The 11,815-nt window shown below is 40.0% G+C and overlaps 1 protein-coding gene across 1 annotated transcript in view; it reads left to right on the plus strand.

The window, feature by feature from the left end:
• The window catches only part of LOC130576320 (uncharacterized), an 18,386-nt gene extending 17,595 nt beyond the window's left edge, over window positions 1-791 (plus strand). Inside the window, exon 9 of the mRNA XM_057370884.1 lies at window positions 256-791. Coding sequence (XP_057226867.1) covers window positions 256-479 — 224 coding nt within the window. The 3' untranslated portion in view covers window positions 480-791. The remainder of the gene's footprint in view (window positions 1-255) is intronic.
• The last annotated feature ends 11,024 nt before the right edge of the window (window positions 792-11,815 follow it).

Consider the following 11,815-nt stretch of genomic DNA (forward strand, 5'->3'; position numbering starts at 1 on the left):
GGACATTATTTCATTTATTAAGCCTTTTATTGGGGAATTCTAGGTAGAGATGCTAATTTACAAGGTCTATAAAGATTGTGTACGTGTTATATGCGCGTGCATTTAGGATCCCATTAAAATACCGCGATAAAACGCTTTTATCACATCTGCCTCGTAAGACCAACCAAAAGGCAACATGAACAAATTCATGAACAATGTAAAATTTATTTTTAGCACCATTTCCAGGCTTGTCTGACAGATGTTTTGTTGTTCCAGATGTGCTGGCCCTGGCCGCTGCCCTACGCGCTCTGACCGGCGCCACACGCGGGGCTCGCACCGCGCTCTGGTGCGCACTGCAGCTCACTCTGCCAAAATCCACACCCRAAAAACAACAACTCCAAGGGCCACTCTGTCCTCTGAGAGCACGGGAAGAGAGCAGCGTGGAGCAGGAGAGCCGAGGAAGTGGAAAAGCTGAAGAAACRATGAGAATTTTGGAATAATTGTGGATAATGAGAGGAGCGCCGAGGATGGGGAGGAAAGGGCTTGGGTCCTGCCCAGCACCGCGGGAGGGGGATTTTATGGGATGTCAGAAGGCAAAAAGGGTCTATTAATGTGCCTGGTTAGTGCTGGTACTGGGATTCCGATACGGGGAGACACAGCTTCCCGTGGTGTTAATGCAGTTTTAATATTGCGGTGTCTGCTATGTGAGAATTGTAATGCTCAGAGGAGCTGAACAATAGCTGAGCATTTCCTCGTGTGCTTACCCAAAAGTCAGGCCAGGACCTGAGAAACCACAGTGTGGTAGAACTTAATTCTCTATTTTTTTTTTTTTTTGTTTGTTTGTTTGTTTGGTTTTTTTTTGTTTGTTACTGAGAAAATTTAGCATATTTAAAGGTACTTAATACTCGTTCAGGTGTTATTTAATTTCATTTTTTGCACCATATGTAGTCCTTTTCAGAGCCAAAGGGATCAGTGAGCAGTTTGCAYCTCATCACTGTGTCAGGAGCCATCCACACTGCTGCTGTGGTGTTGGTTTTTGTGATGGGTTCTCCCTTGGTTTGACAGGAATAATCAGTGTTCACTGCTGCTGCTGGGAGAGGCTTCAGCAGTTCTGCTGCCACTTCAGCTTCCAGCARAATCAGTGTGAGCTGAGCTTTTCCCTGGCACAGTCCACTTCAGTTTTTACACTAAAAAAAAGCATTTTGTAGCAGTGCAGTGTGAGCTGCGTTGAAGTGCACGTTAGCAGGTGATGGAAAACTCACTCAGGACTGGAAATCAGATTTGTTGATTCCTCAGTGGGTTTAAAACCAGTAACACTCTAACATAGTATGCACTTAATTAAAAATTATTGTTATTAATGTAAGTTCATGGTACAATGATTTTTTTAAGACACATTCCATATTTATTTTAATGTCTTCATTGAATGTTAATTTAAAAATCTATTTTAGTTAAATATTTTGCCAAATCTTCCGAATAATCAGACTTAATGATTTACTCAGGAACTCTGTATATTGKTATATAAATATACACGCGGGATATAGGGAATTTTTGGGAAAGGGATGTTTGCAAAATATTTACACAAAGCTAACTATGTACTAGGTTACCAAAGCTGTTTAACTGAGTATTTTTTGGCGTGGAAGGTTTAATATATTTAATTGCTGTTAATTAGTCTCCGTTTTGTGGCTTAGACAATCAGAGTGTGGCTGTTCAGGTTGAGAATTAGCAATGAATAATTCAAGGTTTGTACTTAGGGCATTTAGGAATATTTTAATGCTTTAACAACTGTCTTACTGTTACACAGTCTCTTAATAGCTACTAATAATTAAGGTTCTTGAGCATCAGGATATTAATGAGCAGCTTTGGAGAGCAGTTCTTAGGTTAAAAGTGAATTAAGTGGGGGATATAAGCAAAGTGTGAAAGACAAAAATGATGGTTTTTATGTCATGTAGTGTTCAGTGTTGAATTTGACATTTTGGTGGGTGATTATAGAACTGTCCTCATGTGTATTTGTACTTGCAAAGTTGTTCCAATTGCAGCTGTGTAGTTTTGGATCCGTGGATGTTTCTAGAGCWGGTGTTGTCTCAATAGTGCCATCCTTACCTCTACTGAGGCGTGGGAATTTGTAGCTAAAATTTACCCAGGCCTCGTTGTGATCCACTGAGTAAAGTTTAAAAGCAAAAGTAGATAGAAATCAGATTCTTAGTATAGCAAGATTTGGGATATTTCTTTTCCTTAAAGAAAGTGAATTCAATTTAAAAGATTATTTTTAGCCTTAGCCTGAAAAACAGGCAGCRGAGTTATTTCAGTGTGAGTATTTTCTCTGTGTGCACATGCAATTTATTTGCACAAACTAATTTAGAAGGTTAATCTGCATTTGTGAAACTGATTGTACTCCACAGCTTAAAAGTGGAGTTTGCAGTATTTCAGTTCGTGGGTAATTTGAGGGTTTAATTGCTGTTACTATAGTGACAGGAAATCAGGATTTGAAAGTTTGGAACTGATTTTTTTTTCTGTTTACAGAACCCTTGTGGTCCTGCAGGGTTGTTTTGCAGTAGTGAATGTTTAGGGTGTAATTGGTTCTTCCTGTATTGCTCATATRTTAATTAATATTGTGAAGGAAGAGAAATTAATTGGTTCATAGTTAATGTGCCTTTAACATCTTCATTTTTTCAGAGTGATAAAAAGCTGCATGGTCACTTCTGGTTGCAATTTCAGTTTAAAAATTAATTTTAAAGGGTTTTTATTTGACTGCAATTAACATATGCTGTTAATTACGTTAATTACACAGACAAAATAGTTGGCTTTGGGATCTTTAAGGAGCTCAGTGGCTTTGGAAAGTCCCCCTGGATCACGTGTGTCCCGCTCAGATGCTCCTTGTCATTCCCTACAAATGCTCGTGTTTCACTTCACCTTGCTCTGCTTTCTTCACAAAAACTCCAGGTCTTCACACAAAAATCTTCTTTTAAAAATTTTTTTTTGGTGCCTGTTTCTTTAAATGAGTTGGTTACAGACTGCATCAGAACTAGGATAACTCTTGTCTTCAATTCTCATTTCAGAATGCTCTACTTCTGTTGTTTTATTGCAAATACTTTTGCATTTTTTTGGGGGGAAAGCCACTTTATTTTGTAAAATGCCACCTGGAGTTGCAGCAGCTCTGTCAGTCAGATTATTTTTGCTGCCTCTTTAAAAAGGCAAATATGGCAATGAGGTACAAATTCTGCAAGTCTTGCACTGATTTTTTGGTGTGAATAAGTACAAGTGTGATGCTTCTGGCTTTAGGGACTTATTGTATTAATGTTTTATGRACTTCAGGGGTTTTAAGGTTTTAGGTCACACTTAAGCCAAAGAGGTGGTTTTGGTTTGGAGTTGGGTTTGATTTTTGGAGGGGAAAAAAGAAAATCCCCCTTTCCCTCTCCATTTTGAGAAGCAATCAGGTAGAATTTAGTTTATTCCCTTCYTTTCCACTTCCACCACCTACCCTCATGCCCCTTTCGTGAGATTGAATTGTTTGGTGTTTTTTTTTCCCTGTTTTGATTTACACTTTAAATTTTGAGGGTGAGATGAAGGTGGCAGAGTTGCAGCCTGTTCTGGTAGCAGGGTTGCTCCAGTTTTAGTAAATGGGATATTCAGGTCTCCCTTTTTCAGTCAGGATTATTACCAGGGTGCTTTTTGATAGTTGGTAGTGAGATAGTTGGTAGTAATGCTTTAAAATCCCAAATTGATTCTCCAGTGCAACACAGATTTGAGAAWTACAATTATTTCTCTATTCTCTATAAATGACTGGAGGTTTAGGGTGATTCAACCTCATTAATTCCCAGAAAGGAGGCCAGCAGCAGGGGAAGCTCTCTCATTTTTTTTTTTTTTCTGTTTATAGGTTTTATATCTCTGTTTTTCTGTGTCCACAGGGTCCCTCTGGCAGTTCARTTGCTCTGATGGCATTTATGTAAACTAAACCTCAGAAATTGGCATTAATTTGTTGTTTTCATTAGAGCAGYGTGCAGGGAGGTTATTTAAGTTCATGATGCTTGTCGTGCTGTTTTTTTTTTCAGGAGTGAGTGAAATTTAATTCCCAAACTGCTGCTCTTGGAATTTTTTATTTCCAAGCTGAATATTTCTCTTTGCTGCTGGTGTTCACCACCACCACCAATGTTTTTTTSTGCACCTGGGTGTGTGTAATTTGGAAATTATTTGCCTTACAGCTGAAATTGCTGCTCTGGCTCACAATAAGTATCTTTTGATTATTCCTGGCACTTTTTCTCTTGGAAGGAATTGAATGGTTTAAGGAGGGGATTATGAGTGAGAAGTTTTATTGAGGTATTTGCCTTTGCAGGGAGGTGTGGGGAGGATACTCCAGGTTTTTGTGGGTTTTTCTGGTGAAAAAAGAAGTCAGAGGTGACCACAAGCACAACTCCCTGCAACTGTGTTGGGTCTGCAGCCCTGGCCTCCCTACTTTGTTTGGGGATGGAAAGGARGAGGGAGCTTTGGGAAGAAGGGAGCTGCAGGGAGCCCTGATTCCAGGGGAGAGCATCACTCTTCTTTTGGCTCCTGTGGTCAGAAGGGCTTGAGGCACCAGGAATTTTTGCTTGAATCACAATTCCCTTTTCCCATCTGCTGCTGGGTTTGACTGCTGAGGCTGGGGGCAGAGTTGGCTTGTCCCTGTCCCTCCCCTGTGTTTAAATCCTGTGGGACTGAGCTCTGTCCCAGGGAAGGACAGGAGAGGGCTTGGGATCCCTTTGGGATCCCTGGGGATGGGGTTCTCCCTCTGGGATCAGGGTCACCCCTCTCCTGCTGGCAGGGAAGGGAGCAAGGCAGGGTTTAAGCTCAGCTTTTCCAGATTTAGGAAATGACAAAGTGCAGGGAGAGCTGAGCACAGCATGGATTTGGTTGTGGTTTAAATCTGTTCTTCCTGCAGTGGCAGAACCCAGCTTGGCTCAGTGGGATATTCACAGAGACACGATTTACTAAGTTAGGCTGAGCTCTAATTCTGCAGGAAGTTGGATTTTTGTTTCATTWAAATACTGTAAAAATTATGCAACAAACAGACCTTAAGCCTATATGTTTGTTATTGAAAAAAAAAAATCTATTTTTTCCTGCGCTGGAAGCTGGGTATTGGATTTTTTTGGTTTTTTTTCCTCTGTTTGGGAGCTGCAGTTTTGACAAATGCTGTGTGTTGGCCTGACCCAAAGCAGGGGTTTTGGGGATTTTGTTCTTTCTATCTTGATTTCTTTGGCAGAGAATGTGATCTTAGCTGCAAAATGAAATGTTAAATTCTTTATGGCCACAGTGTGCTACAGATTTATTTACTTTTCCTAATGGAGTCGTTAAAGTGGAAGAACTTTGAGTTATTGATTCTTTAGTTTTTGTAGATTGAACAGGAGTGGGGAGCACTTCACATCAGTCAATGTGAGGGCAGCTGACTGTGGTATATATATTTTAATTATTATTTTGGAATAATTGGGCTGCTGAAGAGCTGAGTCTGCTCCTGCTTCCATTGAAGCCATGGCTTTTAAGAGATTTCTGTTCTGATCTGATGCTCTGCCTTGAGTTCAGGAGCTCTTTAAGCACAAGCCCAGTAGTTCACTTTGAACATTTGTTATGGAAACTCMGAAAGGATGAGTTCCCAGCCTTTTTTGTGAGGTTTCTTGGAATTAGCCAGGATAAATTTGCTTTCTCTTAAAGCTGAGGAATGTGCCTGCTGCAGAAACTGGGGCTGAACTGGTGGGGTTCTGGGAATTTTGCACCTTGTTTTCTCCTGTTCTGCTTTGAGAGAAATAGAGCCTTAACTATGCCAAGACCTTGATTTATTCCCTGTGCAGTTTATCCATGTCAGTCACCAGCACGTTTTTTCTTTTTTCTTTTTTTTTTTTTGGGGTAGATAACTGCTTTGTAATCTTTAAATACAAAATATTAATGTTGCCAATCAAATTTATCACTTATTTAGAATGGAAATTCCTTATTTTTCTTCATTAGCAATACTGTAATCAAAGGTGCAAAATAATCTACTTAATGTATGTGTCTGTGCTGTTAGAGATTGAAAATATATTGGGTTAGGAGCAACTTTTAAACAAATTGAGGAACTGGAGCTATAAATCTTCTTTGTTTGTTGCCAAATGAGCTTTACAAAAGGAAAATATTTGCATATAATGTATTAAATAAAAGCTGGTTAGAGAGAGAATAAATCAGTAGAAATCATTGCCAGACAAAGATGGCTTTATGTTTTTTTACTGAATAAAACACAACTTGTTTATGCACAGTAATAACTTAATGAGCATAGTTTTTTCACAGAATTAGGCTATTTCCAATATATAGATGGGAAAAATAAGTTTCCTTTTATTTTTTATGACAGATATGCAAAGATGAATAGTGTCTATATTTTAWTATGCTGTTTGGTGTCTAAAGTGTTTAATTTACATGTTTGTTGGTCAAACTCATTTCCTTAAAATATCTGATTTTACACTGCTAGTGAGATATTACTGAAGGAGATTTTGATTGGGCCCAACAGAAACATGTCAAGTTATAATTTATCTTAAGGAAAGCTTTTTTTTAATTATGCAAGACTTTAAACATCAGTTTAGGCTTACTTGAGTATTTCTGTACAACAACTGTGGGTGTTTGAACGCTGCAAAAATCTTACTTCTACCTCTTGTGTAACATCCTTAAAATTGCCCTTCACAGCTATACTCTGATACCACAGGGTGTTGGTGCACCTTAACTTGGGAATTCCACCCGCTTTTCCTTTATTTTTTTGTTTTGAAATTTTTTRTTGTGGAACACCAGGATGCCTTGTTATGTCCACCTGTGTTGAATTGATGAGGTTTGTGTGAGAGTCTCAGAAAAAGGAGAATTCTGTAATAAATCGTGGCCAGTGTGTAATTTTCTGGTATTTTTTTGTGTGTGGTTTGATTCCTTTTATTTTGATGATCACCTGTGTTGTGTGGATGTCCCTAATAAATAGTGACAGCTCATTTAAATTGACTCACGCTGTTTCTCAGCTGCTGGATTTCAGTTTGGTAATTCTGCCTTGAAAAGGCCTGTCATGACAAAAATTAAAATTCTTCGTGTTTTTTGTGAGTGGTTTCATTGCTTTGGTTCTGGGGAAGAAGGGCAAGTTTGGGTTGGCAGTTGTTGAACTTTGGGATGAGGGATCTCTCAGATCACACAGAAAATTCAGATTTGCATCAAATAATCGAGAAAAAAGGGCAGACATCACTGGGACTTTGGGAATTGGGATGAATTTGGCACTTTTTTCCAAATAAATTGACACGAGTCCCAGATCTGGTTTTGCTGACAGAGGTCAGAAGGACAAGTCAAGAATTGCACAAGAATTTGGCTGGTTTCTCCTGTAGACTTGAGTGTGATGTTCCAAAACTCACAGGGAAAAGTGCCTTGCTTTAGAGTTTAAAATTTAAAATAATTTCTAGTGGAAAAAAAAAATTGCTACAATTATTTTTCATTAGTGGAGAACTCATAAAAATATCCATGGTGCTTTGGATAATTTAAATATGTAATTTTGAGGCATTTCTATATTCAGCTGTCCTGTGCACGTCAGATATCACCAATCACCTCTTCTGATCAGGTTWCTGTTGCTGTTTGGACACGTGTTTTATTATAAATTAGTTTAGGAGACACCACCTCCTCTTTTTTTCTCCTTTTCCAGAGAGAAGGGGATTTCCAGAGCAGATCATGGAAGAAAAATCCCTCTGCTGAGAGGCATCTCTGCTTTTCTGTGACTGCAGCTTGGTTGCTTTGATACTGGTTCCAAAACACCTGTAATGGAATAGTTGAAGTTATTTTAGTGAGACTGTGCTGGCAGCTTGCCAGCAGAGATACTTGGGAAAACAGTGGCAGGGAAATGTGTTCTTCCCAACTTAGTCTGATAACATTTGGTATTTTATATATATATTTTTTTGTAAATAATGTTAATCAAAAGTATTTTAAATACACATTTGTGTGATAGCCTGGCCTTTGTGAAGCCATGAAATTTAGACTGAAAAATAAGATGGGTGAAGGTGCAACAGAAGCAACAATGAGTGGGTTTAGTGGCTGAAGAGGTGAGGTGTTGCTTTCTTAACTCTGGAATCCATAAATCCATTTTCAACAAACATCTCCCCTGTTGGTGTGGAGATTGTAATGGAAAAGATGGGTTTGTGTTATCCCTGGCAGATCCCTGGCATGGCACAGCCTACAGGCAATTCCAGTAAAACTCCCTGTCCAGGGTGCAAACAGCTCTTTGAGGGGGATTAAACGTGGGAAGTTACAGCTCTTAATGGGGGAAATAAAATCTGTTGGGCTTGTGGCAGATCCTTTTTTTATCAGGATGCTCCAATGAATGGTGTCACCAGGAGGAAATGGGGATGGAGGCGTGTCTGGAATTCACCCTGGGTGTTTGCTCAGCCTTCACAAAGTAAGTTATTCCACTCTTCTTGCAGATCATGGAATCCCAGACTGGGCTGGAAGGGACCTTAAAGCTCATYTCATTCCACCCCTGMCAKGRGCAGGGACACCTTCCACTRTCCCAGGCTGCTCCAAGCCCTGTCCAGCCTGGCCTTGGACACTGCCAGGGATCCAGGGGCARCCACAGCYTCYCTGGGCACCCTGTGCCAGGGCCTCCCCACCCTCCCAGCCAGGAATTTGTTCCCCATATCCCATTTAATCTGAAGCCATTCCCCCTTTTCCGCCCCTTCCAGGTCCTTGTCCCAGTCCCTGTCTCAGATCCCACCCCGTGTTTATCCAGTGTGGCACATGAGCAGCCCTTGGGAACGATGATCATGATGTTCCTGTCCTGTTTGTGCAGCTGTTTCTGTCCCAGCAGTTCAGGGTTGCTGCAGCTCAGCTGAGACCATGGACAGAAATCTTTTCCCTCCCTTTGGCAGAGGCATCGTTCATCATAAACAAAGTTATATTTTGTTTTAATCAGAATCACTTCAAAATTCAGGCCAAGTATCCAAGTCAGATTTTAAAGACAATTTCTGGCAACAATTGTGAAGAAAAGCTGTTCTGGGATGTAAAGCCCTGAGAGTGAAAGCTTTCCCAGGTCCTTAATCAGCTTGGAAATGATTGATTTGAGCTCGAGCCGAGGAGCATTTGAGGACTGAATTCTGTTGTGGTGTGGAAAGAAATTGCCTTTCTAGGATTGTAAATCTGTTTTGCAGACAATTGGTATTTTTCAAGTGTGGTTTTGCATCCTGTTGGGTCATAATCACACTGAAGATCTGCTAGTGCCACGGACTGCAGCCCATGGTTGTATAAATAATGATATAAATATCCATCAGTAGATCAATGGGACCCTTTCAGAAGAGCCACCTGAATAAAATCTCGGTGCTTTCTCCTTCCTTCTTTCCTAAGGTATCTTTTCCTACCTTCCAGAGAGTAATGCAATAAACCCAAACAGCAAAATATTTATATGTTCAAATAGTGTAAAAATTAATTCAAGGTCATTTTCATGCAAAGAAAATATTTAAGATACCTTTATTAAAAACAAATAACCTGCTTGTTACCCTTTGATCTAAATTTTCCTTNCAGGTCCTTGTCCCAGTCCCTGTCTCAGATCCCACCCCGTGTTTATCCAGTGTGGCACATGAGCAGCCCTTGGGAACGATGATCATGATGTTCCTGTCCTGTTTGTGCAGCTGTTTCTGTCCCAGCAGTTCAGGGTTGCTGCAGCTCAGCTGAGACCATGGACAGAAATCTTTTCCCTCCCTTTGGCAGAGGCATCGTTCATCATAAACAAAGTTATATTTTGTTTTAATCAGAATCACTTCAAAATTCAGGCCAAGTATCCAAGTCAGATTTTAAAGACAATTTCTGGCAACAATTGTGAAGAAAAGCTGTTCTGGGATGTAAAGCCCTGAGAGTGAAAGCTTTCCCAGGTCCTTAATCAGCTTGGAAATGATTGATTTGAGCTCGAGCCGAGGAGCATTTGAGGACTGAATTCTGTTGTGGTGTGGAAAGAAATTGCCTTTCTAGGATTGTAAATCTGTTTTGCAGACAATTGGTATTTTTCAAGTGTGGTTTTGCATCCTGTTGGGTCATAATCACACTGAAGATCTGCTAGTGCCACGGACTGCAGCCCATGGTTGTATAAATAATGATATAAATATCCATCAGTAGATCAATGGGACCCTTTCAGAAGAGCACACCTGAATAAAAACTCGGTGCTTTCTCCTTCCTTCTTTCCTAAGGTATCTTTTCCTACCTTCCAGAGAGTAATTAAATAAACCCAAACAGCAAAATATTTATATGTTCAAATAGCGTAAAAATTAATTCAAGGTCATTTTCATGCAAAGAAAATATTTAAGATACCTTTATTAAAAACAAATAACCTGCTTGTTACCCTTTGATCTAAATTTTCCTTAATGTACCAATTCTTTATGGCCACTTTGCTACATCCAGAGCTGGGAATGTCACATTTTTGACAGATTCAGGGTTTGACAGAGGCACTGATGGTGGTTGGATTGTGCTGGGTTTGCTCCCTCACAGGGGTATTGGAAGAATTTAGAGGTTGGACATCATTGTTGGCTTCTCCAGCATGCCCAAAGTGGAGAAATAGGAGTCATAAGTGAGTCATAAATAGGATGTGCCCTCAGTTTGGAAATCCCTGGACAGCAGAACTCACCTCACCCAATAACAATGTGGCCAGGGAAGTTTTATTTTTGAGTAAAACACTCACTGCCATTGGTCATGGGGATGGGTATTGGCCAAAAGGGAAATGGTGTCTCTCCTGATRAGAATGAATGAGTTGGGTGAACTGGAGATGCAGAGTAAGAGGGATGAGCTGAGTCACTGGGCAAGGTCTGGGATGAGGGAATGAGATCATTTTATTGATGCAGACACATTTTTCTTAAGTGAAACCAGGGAAGGGATTGAAGTGTGTGACCATGGAGCATCTGCCTCATCCCAGTGACACCCATGGTGCTGCTAAACACTTACAAACTGACACTATGTGCAGGTAACTTTCTGAAGTGGATTAAATTTTTTGTATAAAAGACATTTCAAAAGGCAAATCGACTGGAGATTTTTTTCTGGTGTCCTGCTGTTGGCTGGGTGTTTCCATGGGGCGGGTTGGACAGGGCTTGGAGCAACCTGGGGTCGTGGAAGGTGGAAAGGGGGAATGGAAAGGGATGGTTTTTAGGGTCATTTCCACCCTATTTCTGGGATTCTCGGTTTTTTTTTTGGTTTTTTTTTTTTTGTTTTTTTTTCTGCTTGATTTTTTTGTTTGGTTTGGTTGTTTTGTTGTGTTTTGTTTGTTTTGGTGTTTGGTTTCTTTGGTTTCTTTTGTTTAGTGTTTGTTTAGTGTTTGTTTTGGTTTTGTTTGGCTTGTTTGTTTTTTTTGTTTAGTTTGTTTTTTCTTTGTTTTGATTGTGTGTCTTTGTTTTGCTTTCTTTGTTTGTTTTAATTGAGCAATTTCTTACCTCACTCAGAGCCCAATCCAACTTCACCTTGAACACAACTAGGGATGGGGATTCCACATCTTCTGGGGCTAAAAAGACTTTTTTATATAGTGTGGTGTTTTTCTTTGGCAGTTGCACTGCCCTTGGTGCAAAAGAAATTGTGAAGTATGTATTTCAACCAGTGTGATTTTTTCTTCCTTTAGGAAATCAACTTGGCACTCTCTTCAGTGAGAGCCCTGCAGACAGTTTGGGATTGTGCTGTAGAGCAGGTGCAGAGCTTTTTTCCACTGTGTCATTATTGAAGATTTACCATCAAAATGGGAGGATTGGCCCAGCAGAACCAAACAGGTTTTGCTATCACAAAATTTTTACTGAAAGTCTTGATTTTGGCGCAGTCCCTTGAGGCTTTGGTAAGTCAGGTTTAGAGTTCCACTGTCCCAAAATTA

The sequence above is a fragment of the Malurus melanocephalus genome, unplaced genomic scaffold (assembly GCF_030028575.1).
Source record: "Malurus melanocephalus ecotype Western Australia unplaced genomic scaffold, MMel_1.1 scaffold_135, whole genome shotgun sequence".
Classification (NCBI taxonomy): Eukaryota; Metazoa; Chordata; class Aves; order Passeriformes; family Maluridae; genus Malurus; species Malurus melanocephalus.